Source organism: Siphateles boraxobius, unplaced genomic scaffold (genome assembly GCF_051911475.1).
Source record: "Siphateles boraxobius isolate OS27281-9 unplaced genomic scaffold, OSU_SipBor_1 68, whole genome shotgun sequence".
Lineage (NCBI taxonomy): Eukaryota > Metazoa > Chordata > Actinopteri > Cypriniformes > Leuciscidae > Siphateles > Siphateles boraxobius.
Window position 1 is genome coordinate 12115718 of NW_027509195.1, and position 26356 is coordinate 12142073.

At 38.3% G+C, this 26356-nt stretch overlaps 3 protein-coding genes across 6 annotated transcripts in view; 2 read left to right on the top strand and 1 right to left on the bottom strand.

Moving 5' to 3' along the window:
• Positions 1–162: 162 nt before the first annotated feature.
• Positions 163–6072, top strand: zhx1 (zinc fingers and homeoboxes 1). Its single transcript, XM_077214805.1, has 3 exons — positions 163–642; positions 1400–1659; positions 2044–6072. Exons 2-3 carry the CDS (start codon positions 1500–1502, stop codon positions 4371–4373), a joined length of 2490 nt encoding a protein of 829 aa, XP_077070920.1. The 5' UTR covers positions 163–642; positions 1400–1499; the 3' UTR covers positions 4374–6072.
• Positions 6073–7253: 1181 nt separating this feature from the next.
• washc5 (WASH complex subunit 5) lies at positions 7254–23349 on the top strand. Of its 2 annotated transcripts, none has more exons than XM_077214806.1 (29): positions 7254–7345; positions 7628–7877; positions 7996–8141; positions 8357–8441; positions 8524–8624; positions 8791–8983; positions 9834–9986; positions 10738–10851; positions 10940–11111; positions 14670–14797; positions 15618–15747; positions 15821–15933; positions 16009–16175; positions 16863–16938; positions 17024–17134; positions 17222–17362; positions 17845–17925; positions 18173–18274; positions 18365–18544; positions 18648–18772; positions 18874–19036; positions 20087–20189; positions 20525–20604; positions 20716–20819; positions 20901–21030; positions 21127–21223; positions 21468–21621; positions 22023–22110; positions 22217–23349. In XM_077214806.1, exons 2-29 carry the CDS (start codon positions 7692–7694, stop codon positions 22271–22273), a joined length of 3480 nt encoding a protein of 1159 aa, XP_077070921.1. In that variant the 5' UTR covers positions 7254–7345; positions 7628–7691; the 3' UTR covers positions 22274–23349. The 2 variants fall into 2 exon arrangements, with proteins under 2 accessions (XP_077070921.1, XP_077070922.1); XM_077214807.1 differs by having other exon boundaries at positions 7339–7436.
• adam22 (ADAM metallopeptidase domain 22) overlaps positions 22682–26356 on the bottom strand; it is an 82071-nt gene continuing 78396 nt past the window's right edge. For 2 of the 3 annotated variants that reach the window (XM_077214809.1, XM_077214808.1), the window contains exon 31: positions 22682–26120. In XM_077214809.1, the coding sequence (XP_077070924.1) occupies positions 26100–26120 (21 nt within the window). In that variant the 3' untranslated portion in view covers positions 22682–26099. The remainder of the gene's footprint in view (positions 26121–26356) is intronic. The other variant, XM_077214811.1, reaches the window with a different exon arrangement.

Here is a 26356-nt window from a genome sequence, read left to right on the forward strand (position 1 = left end):
AGACTATTTTCCTTAAGTACTGCAAGTAGTTGGGTGTTGTAATCATGTGTGGTTTCTGCTCTTCTGGTTCTGATCAAATCTAAATCGTACTAATAGGAAACATGGGGGGAAATACCATTTGAATCTACGAAGAGATGTATGATGGTCACGTGACCGCTCGTTTACTCTGATTGGACGGTTTGGAGGTTGTACGTTTCTATAGTCAGTACTCGGGGTTCTTAGTTTATAGAGAGGTTTAAAGTCTACAAGTTTGTGCAATTGGATCCTATTAAGTCCTTTGTGGGTGTCGTGACTCAGCGTGCAAACGTGTTGTTTTATCAACGATTTTACGTGTCGACGAGGAGTCGCCTGGCGATGATGTCACGACGTATAACACTGACAGCGGTGACGCCTGATGATCATTGAAAACTGCCATTAAAATGAGCGCAGATGATTATTGTGTTTACTGAGAAAGCAATAAAACACCCGCGCAGCCTGCCCGGCAAAATAATAAAGGAGCTGAGACATCAGGGAGAGAAGATCCGATCACCGTGGCATCTGTGGTCCATCCAGGGTTTTCCTCTACCCGCGGCGGGTCTCGGTCCGCCTCGCCTCCGCTTTTCCTGCTGCCGAGCCGTGATCTCACACTGAACCCCGCGGCCGGTGAGTTCCAGTACATCATGAAGCTCCCTCACTAACAAAGTATCATGGTGTTATCTTGTTTTTATACTTTGTAATATGCTAATATCAAAGTAATTTTGATAATATATACAATGAATCATGGTACAGTTTTGATATTTAGAAACACCATAGTACTTTGATATATACTATGGTGCTGAAATTAATGTAACATTGTACATAAAGGCAATTGGGTAAACATGCTACCATGGAAATTTGGACTTGTACCTTGATATGTAACTGCCACAGTGTTTGTCATGCTCAGTGATGATGCATATCATACTGGTGAGTGGTGACAAGGTTGTATAGATTTTAACAATGGTTATTCAACTTAGTTCAGTAATAAAATAAAGTACTGTTCATTTTTAGTTAATGTTAGTTATTAATGCATTAACTAATGTTAATATATACAACTTTTAATGTTAACAATGTATTGTAATATAAAATAACTATCATAATCTAAGCCCTGTCTGTGAAACCAGGCCTTATTATAAGCTACATATTTAGCACCAAAAAAAAAAAAAAACAGCTGTAGGTTACTACATTGTCTGCAGTGGCACTAAATCTACAGGGCTATAGATAAATATATCAAATGTTAGATAACAGATAAAACAGTTCACAACTTCACATTTACAGATGTTTTATCTAGTGTTTACATACTTATTGTAAATTGCTACCTAGATTCTGCAGTTTTGGATTAGCATTTAATCTAAAAGAGTTTTTGTTTCTCTGTATCTTTCAGGATGCTGAGCTCAAATCTTGGAATGGGACTAACATTTAGCATATAAATTCAACCTCCTGGAGGTTCTGGCTAGCTTATATTTTTCACACTCACAAGCACAATGTCGAGCAGAAGAAAATCCACGACCCCCTGCATGGTGCTTCCGTCAGATGTTGTAGAGCAAGATCCAGATATGGAGGCCCTGGAAGGGAATGAAGGAGCCGAGAGTATGGCAGACGGTCCTACAGAGGGAGCAGTGGTTCCCATGGAAACAGAGACAGGTGAAGTTCAATTCTCAAGGCAGTTTTTTTATGTCCTTTCAGAAAAACGCTCTGCCCATACCGAGTGCAAGTAATTTTTCTATTCAAATTGAAAGCTCAAATTCTGCTAAATCAAAACCTTATTGATGTTTAAATATACAACTATGTTGAGTGATTTGGGACCAATGTGATTTACTCTGTGGGCGGGGCTACCGATCACAATTCAAAAAAATATATAAAACAACCTCCTGTTGCACATCGCTGTTGACAGTCACTGCTGGTTAGGACAAAGAAAACCTTACTTTAAAATGTCAAAAGTGCTGTTCTACTTATCTGCTAAGCAACTGTTCCTGTCATGCACTTATACTGACTCTAATCAAAATGATAATTTCACTGTGCTTACAGAATATGAGGGGAGCCATTTCTCGAGCGAAGACTGTCGTTCTTCAGGAAAACGCTCAGGTCAAACGTCACTAGAGCAGCCCATTTCTGATCTGACCACTGAAGGTGGTTTTGTGCAGACAGAGATGGAGGATAGTGATGACCCCTCAGTTACTGGAATCCCTATCAGCAAGACTCCCATAATGAAAATGAAAAGCAAGTCTGAACCCAAGAGAATAGCTATGTCTCTAAAAGGCACGAGTGAAAGCGAGACAATGGCTGAAAGTGAGATGGAACTGGAGCCATTGGAAGCATCAGTGATGGGCTCTTCCATGGCAGCAGAACACATGAGCCCATTGCTCACGGAATCCATAAAGCCCAGTGTTCTCGTCAATATTTCAAACCCTGCGGTAGCAGATCAGAAGAAGCTGGTTATGAACTCTGCGACGGTTCTTCCGGCCAGCTTGGCCCAGGTGCTTTCTGCCTTGCAGGCCCAGCAGAACGCTCAAGCTCAACTTCTAATTCCAGTAAGCAGTATTCCCACATATAATGCTTCCATGGACTCCAATGCAGTCCTGATCAACATTTACAAGAAGTTCCCCTACCCGTCTGTGTCTGAGATCATGGGACTTGCAGCCCAGACCAAGTTCAGCGAGGAGCAGATAAAGATCTGGTTTTCAGCTCAGCGTTTGAAGCATGGTGTTAGCTGGACCCCAGAAGAGGTTGAGGAAGCCAGGAGGAAGCAATTTAATGGCACAGTCCACACAGTTCCCCAGACCATCACAGTCATCCCAGCCCATCATCTTTCTGCCACTAATGGCCTGCAGTCTATTCTTCAAACCTGCCAGATTGTGGGGCAACCAGGTCTGGTTCTGACACAGGTTGGAACAGCCAACAGCCTCCCAGTGACCACCCCGATAACTCTGACAGTAGCTGGAATGCCCAATCAAAGCCAGACTCCCAAGATCGCAACCAATCAAATAAGCCCAGGTCTCAGTGAAACTAAGAGAGCTACTACGGTTCAGCCCCCATCTCTGACCCCTCAGGAGAACTCTGCACTCAGTGCCGATCACTTTGGCATGCGCCCTAAGAAATCCAAGGAGCAGCTGGCTGAATTGAAAGCAAGCTATCTGAAGAATCAGTTTGCTTCTGATGCTGAGATAGCTAGGCTAATGAAGTTGACCAACCTCACTAAAGGTGAGATTAAAAAGTGGTTCAGTGACACCCGATACAACCAGCGCAATTCTAAGAACAGCCACACCATCCTCCCGAACGACAATCCGAGGGGTAGTAGTAGTGCCACCATTGTTATCGACTCCAGTGACGAAACGCCACAGTCTCCAACACCATCACCCGTCAAAGAGAAGGAGACGCGCGCCAAGACCTGGAACCCCTTCCCAGACTTTACCCTGCAGAAGTTTAAAGAAAAGACTCCGGAGCAGTTGGTGGTTCTAGAGGAAAGCTTTCAGAAATGTGACACACCAACCGATGAAGAGCTCAGCCGACTAAGAGCCGAGACGAAGCTTACCAGACGAGAGATTGACGCCTGGTTCACAGAAAAAAGAAAAGCCCCTGTGCCTGATTCCTCTGAGTCAAAAGCAGATGGTGAATCTTCCCAGAAGAAGGGGAGCCAAACTCCACCTGGTGGGAAGAGGGTAAGCAAAGAGAAGGTTACAAAAAAAACTCCAGAGCAGCTTCATGTTCTAAAAACTGCGTTCGTTCGGACCCAATGGCCCTCGGCAGAAGAATACGACCAGCTGGCTGAGGAGAGCAGACTGCCTCGCTCCTACATCGTCAACTGGTTTGGCGATACACGCTACGCTTGGAAGAACGGCAACTTGAAGTGGTATTTTTACTATCAAAGTGGAAATGTGGGAGGAACGAATGGCAACAAAAACAGAAAACGGAGGATTCGTAATCGCGGTTGGGGGAGAACCCGTAATAGAAAAGCGAAGAAGCCCACAGAATCGGAGAAGAATTTACCTATCAGGTTTAAGTCTGGACGAGATATTCTGAAGGAATATTATTTGAAGCACAAATTTCTGAACGAACAGGACTTGGATGAGCTTGTCGCCAAGTCTAATATGAGCTACGAGCAGGTGAGAGAGTGGTTTGCTGAGATTCGTCGGAAGGAGGAAATGGGTACCAACCCATTTGAAGATAAAACGCCAAATGAGGAACAAGATGAGGAAGAGGACGAGTCACTGGGTGAAAATGAGACGGCAATTGAGGAGCAGGGACCTTCTGCCTTGGGAGATGAAGAAGGTGACGATGATGACGACACTGATGACAGCGATTCCTGGGAGCCTCCACAGAGCGTTCGAAAAACATTATCCATGTCTGAGGGTCAGTGATCTGTCTGAATTGGCTTTATTTTGAGCAATGGCCCTTGGTGGAAAACCATGACTGTCTTGGGTTTCGACTACATGCCCTCTACCACTGCACCAATTCTGCTTATATTGTACATAGTTTCAATTAAGGTTTGACAAGTTCTTTCTAACATAAACATTGAGGAGAATGTTTTTTTTTTTGATCAGAATGTTTGGTTTCACTCAAAACTTGAGAAATCATGCACAGGAACATGTTTGTTTTTTCTCTGTAGCTCTGAAATGCAGCGATAACTCAAGAGCCCTTAAATAATCTTGACAATGTCATGCATACAATCTGAACTTATGCCTACCAGAATTGGTTATGCACCTTATCCATTGTACATGCACAGACATCCTAGGCCTCTCTGTAGGGGCTTTTAAAGGGGCTTTTCTCACTTGCAATTATTTGGAGAATTCCTAGTGCCAAAGGTATGGTATTGAATGTTATGGTTCCCTTACAATGAACACAATATCTTATCGAGGGAAAATGCATGAATACTTTGTGTCAGATGGACACGAGATACTTTGTCAACCACCGTGATGTACGGTGTTTAAAACGCAACCAGCCACCTTATTTATGTTGGGCAAGACCAAGCATTTAAAATCGAATATCAAAATTCAGTGACACACAAGTGTTTTGTGTCTCATTCCTAGTGTTTTATCATCCATATACTGACAGTGGATATCTGATATACAGCACACTACATCCCAACAAGACGTTGTAGATGTTCCTGTCCATCTGACTTCAAAATATAACCGCTAATACTTATCTTGTGGGAAAAAATATATTTTATGAAAATGTCAGTGGTTGTAATAAACAGGATATGTGACTGTTTTGCAGCTTTTCAACTGGAGAGTTTAAAAGTATTTTTTTAAATTCAACGGGAACATGGGGAATTCCTGTTTTTGGCTGTCTTTTGCTGTTTATTAATTTTAAAGTGAAACCTCCCTCAGATTTCTCCTCTGTTGGGCTGTCAGAGATGTTCATAAGCCTGCAGGCAAAGGGGACTTTCATTTGCTTGACAAATTTTAAATGATCATGTTGAGAACTTAATGTGTATTTGCCCTAATCATGAAGTGTTTTGTTTTCCATTTCTATGACTTTGCAGAATTTCTTGCTTTTTATGAGGAAAATGTGTTTTTGTTTTCTATTAATATCTTGCTTTTATAGGACTAAATGAAACATGAACTGTTGATGAATAATTACCATGTGGGTGTAATTTGAGTTTGCTTTTTTAATATTTCTGCATGAAAGCAGCACTATTACTGGTACTTTTAAAATTACGCACCCCGCGTATAGACATTCACCATCTTCATTATATCTGCATGTATCTGACATTTAGGATGGGGAAAAAAAGTGTTCAGTTTGTACATATACCTTTATGCTCATCTAGTAGTTTTAAAGCCGTTTTATAAGTTTATATTTATAGTGATACATTTCACCTCTACACGAGTGAGTTGCTTGTATGGTGATCATTCAAATAATTGTTTTGTGATTTGAGAAATTTCTCAGATTTTAAGAGTTCTGTGTTGTCTTTTTTTTACGCCCTGGATTTCTTTCTTTTTCTGGTGAACATTTAATTGACTTGCTTGCAACCCTCATTTTCCTGTGAATACTGTAGTGTATTATAGACAAGAGGTCAAATGTGCCTCTGTGAACATGGTAAGTACTGTTTGAACAAAATAGCACATTCAAACTTAGAAAATGTCCTCTCCACTGTTAACAACTGATCCTTTCATGTTTTTTAAAGTTTGAGAAGCAGAAGCTTACTGGGATCTTGCTTTGAATGCGTATTAGTGCAGAATCAAACCACAGTTGTATGTTGTGCTTCCTTCCAGCGGTCACTAATATGTTTAATAACGACACTGTTTCTTAAATGGTTATCAGATTAGTCTGTTTCTAGGCTCTGTAAAAAACAGATTTTTACACAAATAATAATAATACAGATCTGGAACCATCATGGATTGTGATTTGAAACTCATGACGAGCCTTAAAATCTTTAGATGCCGCTGCGGTGGCAAAAAGCTTTATTTCCAAGAGCCATAGGCCTTGTGCAATGCTTTTAATTTAATTGAACTGTGTTAATAGGCTTTTGCTTGATTTAGACTAAATATATATTTTCTACATGTTTGAGGACTACACAATAAATTTGGATGAAAAAATGCTCTCTGCTTTTCATTTTCTCCTCAAAGTTGATCTTTTCCTTAAGTTGCTCTACTGACATCACATTCTGGGAGAACAACATGGAACATATTTTAGCCTAATCATTGTATTCTATATGTAGTTACTCTGCAGCAAGAGGATAATGTGTTATTTTATATATTTATAGTATTATGGGAATTACATTTTTGGAAGTGGACTTGTTAAAACAATTTGATTTGAATTTATATATTAAAAACAAGATTATTAGTATTTTCTTAATTAAACTACTTATAATCTGGTAATGGCACCTAATACTACTACTCTTAGAATACTCCAGTCTAAATATCTGAAAATGTAGGTCTTCATTCACCGACTCTAACCAAAACCTTTTTCTTAAAAAGAAAATCAGTAAAATGCTTTGAGTGATATAATGACAGCAGTAAATGGGGCATTACCAAATGAATTGAAATTATTATTGCGTACGTTCTTTGGAGTATAATGAAATGTACAATTGTTGTAATTGTAACACTTTATAAATATAGATAGAGAAATTCCCACAAATCCAACCATTAAAAACGTGTAGAACGTGATTAAATAGACGCAAAAAGGATCTCTCAGGACACACAAATGTTTACCTATTTGAAGAATCACTCAAATAAACATGTTTTAACGTGAACTGTGAAACTTTTATTTTGAAGCAGTTGACCAGTACGCAGCCATTTAGCCCTCAGCGCTGGGCGGAGCGACCAATGAGCTCCCCTCGTGACACTCACGTGATTTGTAAACAGGAAGTGTCTGATCTGTACTGCAGAGGGTGAGTAACCAGAATCTAAAATCAAAAAACATAATTCAGTCATATAAACGTATGAATGTGGATTTGGCTATTACAGTGCATCACTTTATAGGTAACCATATTTAGTGCGTTCATGACGTTTGAGCGCAGATTGAGCAATAAACAGTAGATTGTTATTGAAATATATTAAGGGGAAAACAAAATTTGATGTTGGAGTTCTGTAAAATCACCGTAATCTGTACTGAAAGCAGTCAATTAAGTGGTTAGTATGGAAAAGTAATACTTTTTATTGAATGTCATCAGATCTGGCCATCACTGAGGAGAGACTGAATGATCAGAGAACAGATCTGCTGTTTTCTTCCTCATCATGGTGGATTTTCTGGCAGAGAACAACCTGTGTGGTCAGGCCATCCTGAGGATTGTGTCCAGAGGAAACGCCATCATTGCAGAATTACTGAGACTGTCAGACTTCATTCCTGCAGTTTTCAGACTCAAAGACAAGGGTGACCAGCAGAAATATGGAGACATAATCTGTGATTTCAGTTACTTTAAGGTACTCTTATTGTCATCTGTAATTATGTCATCTTAAATTAATTGGATCTGATCTGTCTAAGATGATCAGAAAGATTTGCAGTAAGCAACTGGTTCTGATGTGAATCTGTGTGTTCTAGGGTCCGGAGTATTATGAGGGTAAACTAGAAGCAAAGCCGGAACTGCAGGATTTGGATGAGGAGTTTCGGGAAAACAACATAGAAATATTGACGCGGTTCTACCTGGCCTTTGAGAGTGTCCATAAATATGTTGTCGACTTGATAAGGTGTGTTGTTTTCAAATGCAACGTATCTGAAATAGTGATAAAAAACATTTTTAGCAAAAAGAGGGGAAAATTCAACACAAGCAAATCAGCACCATTAGTTTTGCTGGAGCAAGTATACATTTATTTATTTGACATAATTTAGTTGATATCTCACTTAATAAAATCTCCGTATTGTTATTTATTACATTTAAAGAAATGTATTGCTTCCTCTGAAGGTACTTGGAGGATCTCAATGAAGGGGTCTACATTCAACAAACACTGGAAACTGTTTTACTGAATGAGGATGGGAAACAGCTCCTGGTAAATTTCTGACTCACTAAATATAAAACAAATAGGAGTTAATGGAGTAAATCAGTTTGTAAATGCATGCGATTTCTGTCAGTGTGAGGCTCTGTACCTGTATGGAGTCATGTTACTGGTCATTGATCAGAAGATGGAGGGGGAGGTGAGAGAAAGGATGCTGGTGTCCTACTACAGATACAGGTAAGGCAATATCCTGCCTTACACTCTTGCATTTTTTGGAGATGTTTTTTTTTTTACTCAACTCATCTGAAAGCAGCTCAGATTAGATGATTTATCTCATCTAATGGACAAACACATCCAGGTGCAACTAAATTAACACGTTAAACACTATTTCTCATTTCCCCAGCGCTGCTCGCTCCTCGGGCGACTCCAACCTGGACGATATCTGCAAGCTCTTGCGCAGCACGGGATACTCCAGTCACCCGGGAGCCAAACGGCCACCCAACTATCCCGAGAGCTACTTCCAGAGAGTTCCCATAAGCACCACCTTCATCAGTATGGTTATCGGCCGCCTCCGCTCTGATGACATTTACAACCAGGCAAGACAGTAGTGTGATTTAAACTGGGGGAACTAGGGGCTCCTTGGGAAAGTTCAGAGAAAAATGGTGTAAAAAAACAACAACAAAAAACAGTAAAATAAATTAGATTATTTTATTCCATTGACTTACAAACAAAAAATGAATCAGTAAGGTTCAGATCAAATATATTTTTTAAAACATGCATAAAAATGAATGATAAAATAAGTTTGATAATGTAAAATAGTTTTATTATTTTGATAGATAAAATTCAATAAAGTTACTTAATCTAAAAGTTCAAAGAAAAAAGTGCAAAAAAACAATTATTGATAAAATAAGTTTGAATAAGTTAATTTTATTGACATAAATGTTCAGAGAAAAGGTGTAAAAACATGTATATATTTATATACTGTATATATGTATGTATATATATATATGTGCGTTTTTATAATAAAATAAGTTTGATAAGGATTTTTTTTATTCTATTGACATAAGATGCAAAAATAGTTCAGAGAAATACTGTACAAATCCACACACACACACTTGTATATAAAATATATAATATATACAATTAAATGCACATGAAATAATATAAAATTAAGTACATTTGATAATGACAAATTATTTCAGTCTGTTGACAGATAAAATGCAGAAACTTTATAGAAAGTATATTTTCTAGTTAATAAATATTTCATATTTTTCTACATTTGTCTTCTTTATACATTAAAAGGCTGGCTTATATTTATATTTTTAGAAGGAGGTTCCTCACATATTCGGGGTCTTTAGGATCTGTACGTTTGAAAACCCCTTATTTAGACAGATAACTCATGTTTAATCATGCTTTATGTTATGTACAATGTTTCATCTGTTCTAGGTCTCTGCGTATCCTCTGCCGGAGCACCGCAGTACAGCGCTGGCCACACAGGCCGCTATGCTGTGTGTCTGCTTATATTTCACTCCCTCCATCCTGCAAACGCAACAGGCAAAGATGCGAGAGATCGTGGACAAATACTTCCCTGACAACTGGGTGAGAAGACTTTATGAAAGGGATGGTTCACCCAAAAATGAAAATTCTCTCATTAATTTCTCGCCCTCATGTCGTTCCAAACCTGTAAGACGTTTCGTTCATCTTCAGAACACAAATGAAGAACTTTTTGATGAAATATGTCTGTCCCTCCATTGACAGCTATGTAACTACCATTTTGACGCTTCAAAAAGTTCATAAAGAGATCGTAAATCTAATAAAGAATGAAAACTCATATGAATTGAGTGGTTTAGTCCACATTTTCTGAAGAGACTTAATTGCTTTTTATGATGAACAGATTGAATTTAGGCTTTTATCCACACATAAACATTGATCAGCGAACATAAACAGAAGCTCAACCAAACCTGCTGAGAACAAACCTCATTGGTTCCTGCAGAAGCTTAAACGTGCTGCGTAACACGAGAATGAACCTCATTGGTTCTTGCAGAAGCTCAAACGTGCTGCGTAACACGAGAATGAACCTCATTGGTTCTTGCAAAGCTCAAACGTGCTGCGTAACACAATACTGAACCTCATTGGTTCTTGCAGAAGCTCAAACGTGCTGTGTAACACATGAGAATGAACCTCATTGGTTCTCGCAGAAGCTCAAACGTGCTGTGTAACACATGAGAATGAACCTCGTTGGTTCACAGACAGCAAGCAAGGATGCTTGAGCTTCCGTTTACCACCACTGATGTTATGAAAATGTTATATGCATGATGTTTATATTGAAATATCGACCTTTAATCTTCAGGTTATAAGCATATACATGGGGATCACTGTGAACTTGGTGGAAGCGTGGGAACCATATAAAGCTGCTAAAATAGCCCTGAACTACACACTGGAGACAGCCAACATCAAAGAACAGGTACAGTCACCTGTGTTTTTCCCATTCACACACTCATTCGATCTAAACCAGAGTCACTCTGGGCTCACACACAGTTCTCTGGTCTCAGGCCGGTCGATACGCTGCCAGTGTGGAGAGTTTGCGGCCGCAGGTGCAGCAATTGTTGAAGGAGGGATTCCTGAGAGAAGAAATCGTCCTGGACAACATTCCCAAACTGCTCAACTGCCTCCGTGACTGTAACGTTGCCATCCGCTGGCTGATGCTGCACACTGCAGAGTCCGGTGAGGCCAATAACCCAGCACTTCTCAAACTTTTTGACTTAGGCACCCACATTTTCAAAGACCATATACCAGATATTTTTGGTGCTACTGCTGTAATGACAAAATATTTTTAACCTTTTTTATTAACAGAAACTAGTAGTGTCAATATATTTAAATAAATAAATAATTATATAATAATATATTGTTATTATACACTGCCTGGGCAAAAAATGTCACTGTTTGGATTTAAATAGTTAAATGTTTCTAGCATGTTATATGTTTGGCACCAGTTCTTCTAACCCTAATTAATGGAGTGTGTAGCTTTTCATTTCTTAAACAACCATGAAGGAAGACGTATCATGGCCATATCCCAGGATGACAATGTCAAGATTCATCAGGCTCAAATTATGAAAGAATGGTTGGGATGAACATGAAGAATCATTTAAACACATGAATTGGTACCTCTGAGTCCAGACCTTAAATTCATTGAGTGTCTTTGAGATGTGCTGGAGGAGACTTTACAGAGTTCTGGACTCTTGCATTGGCAATAATTCTAGATAATTAAAAGAAGTATATTCCATAATTCTGGAAGTTGGAACATTGACATTCACTCAAAAAAATAATTTTTGCCTCTTGTTAAATTTAATTAATTAAAATAAGCAAAAGTAACACGATTGTTTAAAATTTTGTCACAACTTAATTTAATTGTGTTCATTAATTTGTGTGAAAACTACATGAATCATTTTTGTTGACAACTATCTGGGCAGTGGATCAGTAGTTCCCAGCATGCTTTGCAAGGGACTGCATTAGGAGGGTAAATTTAGGGATTAAAGTGTTATTTTATGTGTTTTTCAGTAAATGGAAAAATGTCGTTTATTAATGTTAGTATTTTATGTTCAGTTATGTTAGAAACTTAGAGGACTTTCTCTAGTGTTTTTGTATTTTGTGGTTACCACGATGCAGAAGAGTGACGACTGTGTTTAGTCTGTGGCCACTCAGTATACACTATGTGTATATGTGAGTGATTAAACCTCACTCACAGACCTGCATAAGTCATATCTAATATTACTATATAAAAAGTTGTTCTAATTAAATTGAATGCTAGTACAGTTACTTCCAATGATAGTAACTAGAGTAAAATTAGCTAAAATTATAATGGCGAGTTAAGGCAGGACAAAAATTAAATCTAGTTAACTTGCCAAAACTTTATCTAGTAGAAATGACACAATTATTTTAGTAGTCTTGACTAAATTAATTTAAGTTCATACAGCAAGATTACAACAAATAATTTCAAACAAATTCGATTTTGTTGGAAAAATGTAATTCAATTTCGTGGAAAAGTTTTCCTTAATTTAATTAAGTTGGTTCAACAGCTTATTTTTTTGAGTGTTGGACATGACATTTCCAGTTTTAGAAATTACACTTGTAATAATAGGCTCGCTTAACTATTTCACCACCAGCAGTTTAAAATAAAGTTGCATTTTTGATCATTTTGACAAAAATTTCATAGCCTCCAGAATATTTTGTTTTATGAATATCTGAAAATGCAATTGTTTTATGAATATCTGAAAATGTAATACACCAAAAGAAAGAACAGAGCCTCTGCTTTAAAAAAAAAAAAAAAAAAAAAAAAAAAAACCTTTTATTCTAGTGTAAGGGTATTTACAGTTTAGAACCCAAGGACCAGTTGTTTGAACGAAGATCCGGAGTCAGAATTGTAATAAATTAAAGAAAAGTTTTACTGAAGATAGTTTGCAGTTTCATCAGCAGAAGTCAGCTTCAAGACTCACACAGGAGTTTGTAGGCCGTCCCGCTTACAGTTACAAAGATCACAGCAGTTAAACTCTTCACCAAGGTCTAAGCTATGTCCTGGCTTCAGGTTGCAATTTCTGATTGGCTAAGAAATAGATAAACATAGTCATTTTCCAAACATATACAGATAGACTGAAGCATATCTCCATTGATTATGCAGCTGACTCTCGGACCCTGAAGTTAGGCACGTCGTGACCTTCCAAGGCCCCAGATTTAAGTTGCTGGGCGCCAGCATGTCCAGAACAACAACTCAGTCAATCTCCAATAATGCCAGTGGTTCCTTAACCTGTAACCAAAAAGGCTAATACACACACACACACCGACACACAGCTTTTCCAAGGTTGGATTTGGCCAGGCTCTAACTATAAACAAGAGAGTCGTCTCAAAACATCAAGATAATATGTTCTTTCTCTCAAGGAGAGCTACACTTTAGTCTAACCAGAAAGTAAGGCTTTAACAAAAAAATGGTCCCTTAAAGTAGCACTAAGTACAATTTTTTTACCTTAAAATAATGTTTCCAAAATCGTTTCAGTGGTTTATCAAGTCGTGCCATGGTGAAATGCACTTATGCCACAGCTTTGCGGTCCTTTATCTGATATATCCACGCTCTGTAAGATTGCCAGATCGGGTCGCGTTTCTGTAGTTCTAATGAGACATAGAAAACTACTAATTTGACTTGCTTTATGGCAAGCGTTACAATTGCTACAATTGGTCGTTTGTGATGTCGCAATACATCATACTTTCTTAAAATCATGCCACTTGTCTGTGGCCATTGTTGATTCCAAAGCCGGTGCTGGATAAACAGTGAGCGTGCGCGTGCGACAGTAGGCTGCGGTACGCTAAATTATTTACGACAGCGGTAATGGACAACTCCGCTTCCAACCTGTAGGGCGACCGCAGAGGAAAAGTTCCTTGGTGTTGCTTTAAACTATTGGCTTCAACGACGCCTATATGTTTTAACACGTTGAAGACCTTTCTCAAACACAAAACAAGTCTATATGTCATTTCTGGAAGCCAGGCTTAATAAGCAAGCACTGTTACTGTATTCAGATATCAAATACAGACATTAAAGAATACATGAGAAGAACATTTCAGTTATCACACTGGTAACTTCTATAACAAAGTAAAATCTCCAGAGAAGTCATTCAACTCATTTGATATTTAAAAAGAAACATATTGATTAATACCTTGATTATAATCACTCATTACATATACATTGAAGCAGCAGTGGATTCCAATCCACCCCTTCACTAGCTTCATGCATTCTTTTTTATCTACACTTGAATGTTTAGTAAAAAAAAAGTATTTTTCCAAAGACTATAATGTACATAAGCAATGCTTTTATCGCATGTTCTTCTTTCTTTTGCTTCTTTCTTTTTTGCCTGTGTTTTGATATGGATATTCTATACTCCTTCAGAAGATGCATAATAGCCCCCCCACCATACATGGAAAGCTGAAAAGTTCTGTCAATGGCGAGAAGTCGTTGTCTCATAAATGACGGAAAATTTCGTCAATGGCAGGGAAAGAGTTAAATATCCAGGTCTTTCAAGAAGGAATAAAAATGACAGTTGTTGAGGGAGTGAATTAAATTTTGACATCATCTTGAGGCCCCCTTGTGGGTCCTAGACCCCTAGATGAGAACCGTTGGTTTGAGCTTTGATTACTGAATCTATTTGAAAGGAATTATACCTTTGTTGAGTTTGGTGTTCGATATAATGCTTCAAAATGCTTTTCTAAGTAATTGTTGTTGTTTTTTTTTTGTTAAAGCTTATGATCCAAACAACAAGAGACTGCGTCAGATCAAAGAGCAAATTATCAATGACTCCAAATACAATCCCAAAATTCTGTTTCAGCTGCTGCTGGACACGGCCCAGTTTGAGTTCATTCTCAAAGAGGTAAATCAAAATAATCTTCAAGTTGTGCCTCAGCTCAAACGTCACTGTTCCTTATTTCGTTGGGGTTTTTTTTCTTCTGTAACCTAAGACCCAAATGTAAAAATGTAATTCATCCTAGAGCATATCTACCAATCGCAGCTCAGACCTTCATCTTGTTCTGACTTATTACAATGTATTTTTGTTTAGTGGACCTACTGGCTTTTATTAACTTTCATGCAAGATAACATTTTCTAGATGTACACTACTGTTCAAAAGTCTGGGGTCGGTACTTTTTTTTGTCTTTCTTTAGAAAAATTATTGCTTTTATTTAGCAAGGACATATTAAATCGATCAAAATTGACACTAAAGACATAATGGTAAAAGAGATTTCTATTTCAAATTAATGCTGTTCTTTTTAACTCTATTCATTAAAGAATCCTGTAAAAATCTATCACAGCTTCCACAAAAATATTAAGCAAAACTGTTCTCAACATTGATAATAATAATAATAATACATTTTTCTTGAGCGGTAAATCAGCATATTAGAATGATTTCTGAAGGATCATGTGACACTGAAGACTGGAGTAATGACGCTTAAAATTCAGCTTTGCAATTACTTTAAATTACTTTTTAAATTAAATTAGAAAAGAGTTATTTCACAATATTACTGCTTTACTGTATTTTTGATTAAATAAATGCAGCCTTGGTGAGCATAAGAGACTTCTTTCAAAAACATGAAACAATCTTACCGACCCCAAACTTGAATGGTACTGTATTTTGATATGGGATCTCACATAGAAGCCTCTCATTATTAATTTCTCTCGGTTTGCGTGATGTTCAGATGTTCAAGCAGATGTTGGCAGAGAAGCAGCTCAAGTGGGAGAGCTATAAGAAGGAAGGATCAGAGAGAATGATGGAGCTGGCCGAGGTGTTTTCTGGGGTCAAACCTCTCACCCGGGTGGAGAAAAATGGTAAACATGCAGAACCACATGCAGACAGAAGGCACTGTGGACATTATTGCTCATGCATTGATTTGTTTATCAGAGAATCTTCAGGCCTGGTTCAGAGAGATCTCCAAACAGATCGAGTCCCTGAACTATGAGGACTCGACCGCTGCTGGCAGGAAGACTGTACAGCTCATTCAAGCTCTTGTGGAGGTACAAACACATCTGAACATGTGCTGTGATGTGATTCTCTTCAGTGATTTCACATGAAATTATTTCTCTGGGAAGGTCCAAGAGTTTCACCAGCTGGAGTCGAACCTGCAGGTGTGTCAGTTCCTGGCGGACACACGCAAGTTCCTCCATCAGATGATCCGCACCATCAATATTAAAGAAGAGGTGCTAATCACGATGCAGATTGTGGGGGATTTGTCCTACGCCTGGCAGATCATTGACAGGTATTGGCGTTACATTGGCCTCTTTTTGTTTTCTCACACATTTAAGGTTAAAGTTCCCCTATTATGCTATTTAAAGATTCGTAATTTTGTCTTGGAGGTTTGTTGCAATAGCTTTAAGGCCGGAACACACCAAGCTGACTTTCGACCAATGGGCAATGTTGGGCCGTTTTTCAGTGTCGATCGGCTTCAGTTTTTTTTTGGTGTGGTCAGCACTGCTGGCTCTAGTCAGGATTTTTGTGGCGATTCATCATGTTGAATCGGCATCAGGCCGTCGGTGAGAGAACTCTGATTGGCTGTTCAGCTTAGTTTGGTGAATCCGTGCATGTGGTGAAAGCGAACAAACCAAACTCTTCCAGGCCTCAGCTACAACTACAGTGTTTGAGGGCGGGTCAAAGTAGATGTTGTTTGCAGAAGGCCAATGAAGGCCATGGGCTACCATTATGCAAATTTGTTACAAATCAACATAGGTTCTTGCAGAAAGTTAGACTGGAATCGCTGACGACACGTTTCAGGCAGTTCAGAATCTGTTCTTTCTTTTGGTAGACAATAACTCCATTTATCGGGCACTATGATCTTTGAAACTTTACAGAGCTTTTACAACTATATCTCACACTACATGAAAGGTAATATCTGAAAAAGCACAATGGTGGCACTTTAAAGTTCCTTTTCCCAATGTGTTTCTCACAGCTTCACCTCAATAATGCAAGAGAGCATCAGAGCAAACCCCTCGATGGTGACCAAACTCAGAGCCACTTTTCTAAAGGTGAGTCAGACTGGCCTGGCAATGTATGAGACCAGAAACAAATCCACTTCTAACTGAATCTGCTGTTTATTGTGAACACGAACAGCTGGCGTCTGCGCTGGATCTGCCTCTTCTACGGATCAACCAGGTCAACAGTCCAGATCTGCTCAGCGTGTCTCAGTTTTACTCCGGGGAGCTGGTGGCTTATGTTAGAAAGGTTTGGAGAAGAAATCACTTTATTAATGTGTCTGTATTTGTTCCATATCTCTTTACACGTGTTTCATGCAAACACTCTTCCTACCAGGTCCTGCAGATCATTCCAGAGAGTATGTTCACCTCGCTGGCCAAAATCATCAAACTGCAGATCCATGACATTATGGAGGTGCCCACACGTCTGGACAAAGACAAACTGAAGGACTACTCTCAACTCAGTGCCCGTTATGAGGTACGACAGATACATTTGAATTCTTGGATGTGGCGGCAATAAGCGGTAGTGTTTCCTTCGGTTGTCTTTGACATCAAACAAGATGTGATATTATCTAGGAAACTTAATATAAACATGTCGCCTTTGCCCTGAAATTTATGAAATATTGACATGACATTTTAGTTAGTCAATTTAATAATAATATAAAGTTTCTCAGTGGTATTATTTAATTGACCAGTCTAATAGTCTCTTATAAAAAACTATTATATTATAAATGTAGTATCTATTGTATTATTTTATTCTATATATTTGTATTTATTTTAGTCTCCAAATATTTATAATTTTTTGCATTATTTTACTCTGTATATTTATATTTATTATACGTTGCATTCTTCTATTCTATATATCTATATCTATATATATACAGTATATATGTATATATATAGTAATTATTTATAAATGATAATAAATAAAGTAACTCGCTGCCATTCTTCATTTGACAGGTAGCTAAACTCACTCATGCCATCTCAGTCTTCACTGAAGGTATTTTGATGATGAAGACCACACTTGTCGGCATTATCAAGGTACTCTAAAGATTCTCTGAATGTTACACTGTGATCATTGTTGATAATCACAGCATTTTCCTTTTGCACTGATGCAGACCATACATTTGCATTAAGAATTTCAGGTAATAGGGTGGATTTCTTGTTGAGAATAATGTAGTTGAGAACATGGTTTAACTAACCTTCTTTCTATGTTTACGGAGTATTACACATTTTTATACGTTTATACCATGAGAGCTCGTAAACTATGAAAACGCATCTGTTTCAGGTGGATCCGAAGCAGCTTCTGGAGGACGGGATCAGGAAAGAGCTTGTCAAACGTGTAGCTTACGCTCTGCACAAAGGCCTCATCTTCAACCCCAAAGCCAAAGTGAGCAAACCTTCAGCTTGCCCTGCTAAATAATTATATTTCTGAAAAAAACCTCTCCTGTTTTATAACATCATACTGTTTCTCTTTCAGCCCAGTGAGCTGATGCCAAAGCTGAAGGAAATGGCTGCTACCATGGATGGGTTTTATCGCTCATTTGAATATATTCAGGATTACGTGAGCATCTACGGACTGAAGATCTGGCAGGAGGAAGTGTCTCGTATCATCAACTACAACGTAGAGCAGGAGTGTAACAGTTTCCTCAGGACGAAGGTCTTGTCTTTGTAGCGTCTTGTTCATATTGAGCTTCTTTTAAACCTCAGATTTTCATTGGTAGTTTATACTGCTAGTGTTGATTTAAAGAGGTTCTTTTCAGATCCAAGACTGGCAAAGCGTCTACCAGTCCACCCACATTCCCATTCCTAAGTATTCGTCCGTTGATGAATCCGCCACGTTTATTGGACGCCTTTGCAGGGAAATCCTGAGGATCACAGACCCAAAGTAAGTCAGTGCAAAACTGATTATTTTATATTTTGATGCTTTGAAGGCCAGATCCCTAAAGTCTGGAGAAATGTCATGTTCCTCGTCTTTATTCCTCTCAGAATGACGTGTTACATTGACCAGCTGAACACTTGGTACGATTTGAGGACGCATCAGGAAGTGACCAACAACCGACTCTTCTCTGAGATTCAAGACACGCTGGGGACCTTCGGCCTGAACGGACTCGACCGACTCTTGTGTTTCATGATCGTGAAGGAGCTGCAGGTGAAACTTGTACAATTTCTATTGAAATGCAATGATTTTGAAATTGAAGATTGATGATTTGAACGAATCAAATCAAGCCGAATTGCATAAAAATGTACGGTTTCAAGGTGTGTTGTTTAATTTAGTAAAGGCCCCTATATACTCACAGTGAAGTTCTTTTTCATTCTTTGCATAGGGGTAAAAAAAAGGTCAAAATACGTGACCAGCTGTATAATGTTAGCTAACGTCCCACGCTGCTGGAGCGGCGTTTACATGAATATGTAAATATGTGCTGCGCGCTTTCCTCTCAATAACAAAATAAACACAACAAAAATGACTACGGTGAGAAAACTACACTTAAGAAAGCGTCTGGTTGTAGTGATGTGAATATGTTTGCTCAGGCTCTGAATGAATAACAATAAATTGTTTAAAAGTAGCAAAACATGAAAAAATAGTGTCAGTTTCTCTACCCATTAGAATTACAACGTCAGCTTTTACTAAAAAAACAGCTCTCAAGTGTGTTAAATGGTAGTTCAAAGGGTTTTCTGGACGTTTGCTTTGGCAAGCTATTTCGAACTCCTGAGACAAACACTAAACAAACTTCATTTTGGCCTAATTTTGTTTGAAATGACGTCAGACAAGTTCGTTCGTTCTTCAATTTTGCTTGAAGTATATCAGGGCCTTTTAAAGGGATAGTTCACCCAAAAATGAAAATGATCTCATAATTTACTCACTCTCAAGTCATCCTAGGTCTATATGGCTTTCTTCTTTCAGCCAAACACAATTGGAGTTATTTCATAAAATATCCTGGCTCTTCCAAGCTTTATAATGGGAATGAATAGTAACTGAGTTTTTGAAGCTTCCAAGCTTCCTTTCAGGAACTAAATCATAAAAGCCATAACTGAATAAAAAACTCAAGTCAATCAATATCTGTACAAATAATTACATAAATATTTAGTGAATACCATGAAATCCCCTCATCACAATAAATTTAATCTAAATAATAATAATAATAATAATATAAACAATAATAAAAAATAATAAAAATCGGTCTTTGTTTCTCCTTTGCAGAATTTTCTGACAGTCCTTCAGAAGAACATCCTGAGAGACAAAGCGGTGGTTGACGTGTTAAAAGCTCTGCTGACAGCTGTCAATCCTGTCAAAGGAATTGTGGGTACGTGTGTTTGATGCACTTCCAAAACGGCCAAAGTACGCTTCGGCCATCTGCTCTCCGCTTCATTTTCATCATCAAGAGGGTCCGTGCACACTATCTGCATGCAGCCCAATTTTTGGATGGTGCACTTAAAAACAAAGTCCACTAGATAGTGCGCACGTGCCGAATGCATCTTCCTATGCTCGCAGTCAGAGTATACTTTAAAATGCCTGTATGCTCAACTGTTCACGAGACGGAGCGGAACGTGGAAAATGAAGTATACCAGGGCCTTAAGCCTGACACTTATTCCCACAGTCCTGTTCTTAATATATTTATCTTTCTGCATCAATATTCAGCAAATGCAAGCAAAGTTTACGCCAATGCTGTGGCCAAAACCCAGAAGATTTGGGCATCTTATCTGGAAGCCATCATGAAGGTGTTGCTTTCTTTTTATTTCTGAGTCTTCATTTTGAACATTTATTTTTCCATCCATTATTTCTATTTGATTTTGCATATTCATGCTGAAAAAGACATGATCCTTTCACAGGTGGGTCAGATGCAGATCTTGAGGCAGCAGATCGCCAATGAATTGAATTACTCCTGTAAATTTGACTCGAAACACCTCGCTGCGGCACTGGATAATCTGAACAAGTGGGTTGGGAATGAGGTTTCTTCCTTCTTTGTACTTGGATTAGTTTTGACATCTTACAATGGAAGTGTGATCATTTTCAGGTCTCTGCTGTCTGATATTGAAGCACATTACCAGGATCCATCGCTGCCGTATCCCAAAGATGACAACACCCTGCTCTACGACATCACCGCCTATCTGGAGGCAGCTGGAATCCACAACCCACTGAACAAAGTGAGTCATGTATATGAGAGATATTCATTTCTCCATGTCAGTGATTATTTTATCAGATAGGACCAAATTTCAAATTTATCAATTTGATACTTTCAGATCTACATCACAACGAAGCGTCTGCCTTATTTTCCCATTGTGAACTTCCTGTTCCTCATCGCACAGTTGCCAAAAATGCAGTACAATAAAACCCAAGGTCTGTAACTGTTGTTTTTTTTTGCATCTGATCAAAAGTTTGGGCTCTGTAAGATTTTTTTAATGTTTTTGAAATAATTTTTTCTCTTTCTCTTCGATGAATAGAAAGTTCAAAGGAACAGCATTTGAAATGATTTAAAATGGTTCTTTTAATCCAGACTTTTGAACGTAGTGTATGTAGATGAGACCAAAGCCTCCCGCTCCTGCTGCTGTGGGTTTGATCTGTGTTTGTGCTGGTTCCACAGGGATGACGTGCAGGAAGGCTGCAGATCCAGTAGATTGGGCTCCTCTGGTCCTGGGTCTCCTGACGCTGCTCAAACAGTTTCACTCCAGATACACAGAACAGTTCCTGGCTCTGATTGGACAGTTTATTCGCTCCATAATGGAGCAGTGCACCAGGTACCTCACTTCACTATGTGATGATAGAAGGGTGAATCTCACTAGAGAATGTCCAGAAAAATATGAAATTATATTTGGTATTGAATAAAATAAAGACTATTTAGGACTATTAAGATTTTGGTAACACTTACGTTTAGGGTCCAATTCTCACTATTAACGTATTGCTTATTAGGATGCATATTACTAGGATATCGGCTGTTTATTAGTACTTATAAAGCACATATTAGCGCTGTATTCTGTATGACCATATTCTACATCCCTTAATCCCACCCAATACCTAAACTGAACAACCACCTTACTAATTGTTAATAAGCGGTAATTAGATTAGAAGTTTTTAAATAAATGCTGTACTTTTCAGCATCATAGCAACACAAGTGTCTAACAGCGTCTGTTCCCTACAGTCAGAAGATTCCAGACATGCCTTCAGATGTAGTCGGAGCATTAATGTTTCTGGAGGACTATGTGCGTTACACTAAACTGCCCAGAAAGGTAGGAAATATTGCCATGAGATGTTGTATTCACTTTCTTTAAAGACACAAATATTGCACATCAAGAATCATGAGAAATAGTTATTTTGGTTTTCTCTCCTTTTCAGGTGGCAGAGGCTCATGTGCCGAGTTTCATTTTCGATGAATTCAGGACAGTGCTGTAAACATGCCTGTCATAATGTCAAATCATATTTGATATCATTCATCTTTCTCTTAAAGCACTAATGAAATTGAGTAATTAGCATTTTTAACGTTTCAATTTTTAAACTTTTGTAGCTGTTACTGACCGGATGTCTGTCTGCTGGTGTAATACATGCCATATGTGTATGTTTTGATACAACTTTTTAGCACACTTTCGAAGAATTAATCACTTTAACACACAACCTCTCATGATTTATTGCTTTTATAAAATGATGGCAACATCACCCTCATATGATTTTCCTTTTTTGCGAATACCGTTGGTTTAACGGTACGCTTTGGCTCATCCCATCAGAATTTAGACAGAATTGACGTACTAAAGCCTAAGGGGTATTAAACTGTAACTTTTTTTGTACACAACACAGGAGACATGATTTGAATGAAAGTTTTACTTTTATCTTAAATATATTACAATACTGAATGGATACTGTATGAAAAAAAGAGCTTTTATCGTTTTAATTATCAGTCTATGTACAGCACACAATGAAAGAAAATTATAGCCATGAAGAATCTCTGAATACCAACACTGTGTACACGGTCAGATGCGAACAGAAGAGAAACAACAGGGTGTGACAGATAAAGACGTTACAGCTGAAAAACAAAAAAGTTTTTGATTCCATTATGTGTGTGGGTGTTCTGTTTGTGTTTAATATGATTTGCCTTAAATACATTCATTGATATTTTGGTTGTGTCCTTCAATCAGGGATCAATGCGCTGAGATGCCTGATGCATTGATAATGACAGTTGGCATCAGACTCGGGTTCGACTGACGTTTAATTCCAGTACGAATGTGCATTTGTTTCTGACAGGTCAGGGTCACAGTGAGCAGAGTATTGCTTCAGATGGTTATTACAAACGAAAAGAAACTACATTAAATTATTGTCAACTGAATGTTCTTTGTGTGAGTTCAGTCTCCTGGTGGTTACATATAATGTAATTTTGCACGTAAACTGCAAATACAATCACACGGAAACAGGACAAGCGTCCCACAATGTGTACAAAGGCGATCTGAAATGAAATAAAACCTTAATTTGCACAAAAACCTATCGCGGCATTAATCATTCTAAAGCACTTAATCGTTGTTAGGGTTAAATATGTACATACTAATACTGGGGAGGAGGAAAAGACTTTACAATTGTACCTTAAAAATACTTCATATGCATCATGGCGGTGCTACGGGATGTTGTCGTGGATTACAGGCAGAGTGCAAAAATCAGTGCCGACAGGTCGACCGCACAGCTGACTATGTACAGATGAAAACTGCCATTAATAATACAATACTGACCAGAAGTAGGCAATCGATCAAGACCGAGTGATCACGTGACCAGAGAGAGTGTGTAGAAGAGTGTCATGCTGTAAACAAACATCTACCAAAGAATCTGAAAACTGATTATGGATTCACAACAGCTAGTTTACTTAAATGCTATTCAGGGAGAATGTTTAAAACACATCTCAACATTGATTCCTCCCTAAATATCATTCATTCATCAAAGGAAATATGTTTAGTCTTACATTCACACATCTCCAGGTTTTTTGTTGTTGATAATATTAGTTTCCGTCACTTGTGTAACCCGTGACAGCCATTTATTTAATCTGTGATTCTGAATTAGACATTAATTAAGACGTTCTTTCTATCCACCTAATTTTTTCAAAACAGAAATATTTTTTAAGGATTTAATTAAATATAAAATAACAAATGTTTTTGTGAATGTGCGAGGCGGCCGAATCATCATCGGGTAAACATGAATAACTAAGTGTGCAGTTAACTTTAAAACGATTTGTTTTATTATGTTTACGAGAATGAATTAAAAATAAAATAACAAATACCAGTTTGCCATATGAAGCAGCATAACGGACTACCAGCGAACAGGGAATGTTCTCTGTAAATGATTTTGAAAACTTGACAATTGGAAAATTTAGAAATGTTTTGAAAGCTTAATGGGAACATTAGCAAAACATTCTAAGAAACTTTTTTGGTTAGCTGTGCTGTTTTTGTTAAAAGAAATGGAAGCAGTTGACACCCGATTCCTTGCACCAAGGCCATTTCTGCTTGCACATTCAAGTTTTCATTTTTCCTATTACATAAAAAATAAGGTGGATAGGTGATACGCAAATCTGTTCCTGTCGTTTTTATGAATGCAGCATGTATCACAAAAAAGCCAATTCCCCAAAACAATCAGCTAAAATCACATTCCTTACGCTTACAAGAGAATTAATATCTAACATGGGAGGATGACAATTAGTGAATGAAAGAATTACATTCGGTTGTGAATATGAGGGAAAATAAACGCATCTGAAACACCAACAGGGACAAACTAAGGCATCTTGCGCGTTACAAAACAGAAGCTCATGGTCCTTTGCACATTTCATTTTCTCTTGTGTTTTTATGCTAGCACTTTACAACTACATCTGTCACAAACTCACATAGACAGCAAAACCAGCGCTGATTTTAAGTTTTCATCTATTTTCTAAATGTATGTCGTTGATCTTATTGTGAATGATTCCTCCATGCACGTTTCATTTTAAAATAATTTTTGACTATGTGATGTTTAAAATGTAGTAAACTCGATCTTTGACAGACTCTCTGGTGACGTAAGCCAGACTTTACCAATAATTTAGTCTGCTTAAACCCCGCCCCTTTCTTACAATTGAGTGCAAGCTCACATTCAGATCTGCCTCCATCCAATCAACAACCGATCGACAGAACCAAGTTTTCGCCCTACAGTTTTCTTTTTCTTTAATCTATTACGCTCTGATATATGTCAAAATGCGGAACAAAAGATCTGTCGCTATTTCTGTTTCATCACGACTTTAAAAATTTTCATAGCACCATCTGAGAATTGCTCACTTTACAAGAGCGTTAGTGATTGCCACGTGCTGCAATGACCTGGGACGGATGCAGAGAACATGAAACGGCGCTTCTGTCTTGTAGCGTGCACTAGGCTTGAGATGGATTCTGTAAATTTAGTAAGACAATCACAGGACAGACACTCTAAAGCAGAAGAAAAGTTCTGCCACGCTCTCCACAATCAAACATTAAAAAACGAAAAATACTACAATCTCACATTTCACTCTGAATTATATGACATATGTACAAAATTCTCTGAGAAAAGGTGACAATATGAACGGAGCCAGATGATGTTCTGGTGATGTGGGGCGGGGGGGTTCTTTGCAAACATGATTGAATCTTACCAGCCTGGAGCTGTCCTTCGATACATGCGGCACCCTTGAGTGAAAGATCTAAAATCATTTGGACATCGTTACACTACAAGGAATCGATAAACATGTTTTCTCATGCATACAGCAGTAGGTTCTACAGTGGCAGCGTGCGTTCAAAACAATAGTTAACTTCCTGCTCCTGCATGAGCTTCTTGCACCCAGGCAACAAGGGCACCAATCACAAGATAGCATGTGTTTTGAGGCGAGCCAAGCGGTGTATGGGCAGGGTCACGAAAGGGGGCGGGGTTTAATGAGGGCACGAGTGGCTGCTGTTGTCTCTGTTGTTTGCCATTCTGGGTTTGTATCGTGATGAAATCATGTTCCTGAGTCCTGTTTGCGAATGACAGCAGGAATATGAACCTGATGCCGCACTCCTCAACATCCAGGGAAAGACGGCTCCATGCCACAAATACTGAACAGACATCGGAGGAGACCCCACCCAATTCTTCCATTCACTAGTCCCTTGTTTCTCCATTTGAATTCCTTATTTTCTTACTGGTTTCATTTTCTCATTCATACAAAAGCAGAGGAAAATCCTTACGGAGTTTTGCAGACCAGTTTCGAGGAGTTCTTTTATATTGACGTTTCCCACAGCTGAAACAAACAGACAAAAGACAAAATGAACACATGCTAGTAAATATGACTCATGTTATTTAATTAAATTTGTTATAAACACAATTGAAGTATTATGGCTTTTAGCTATTGGGTCATCTATATTCTAATCTAGTGTACATGTGTCAAACTCTGCTCCTGGAGGGCCACTGTCCTGCAGAGTGTAGCTCCGCCCAGCTCCAAAACACCTGCCTGGAAGTTTCTAGTAAACCCGAAGA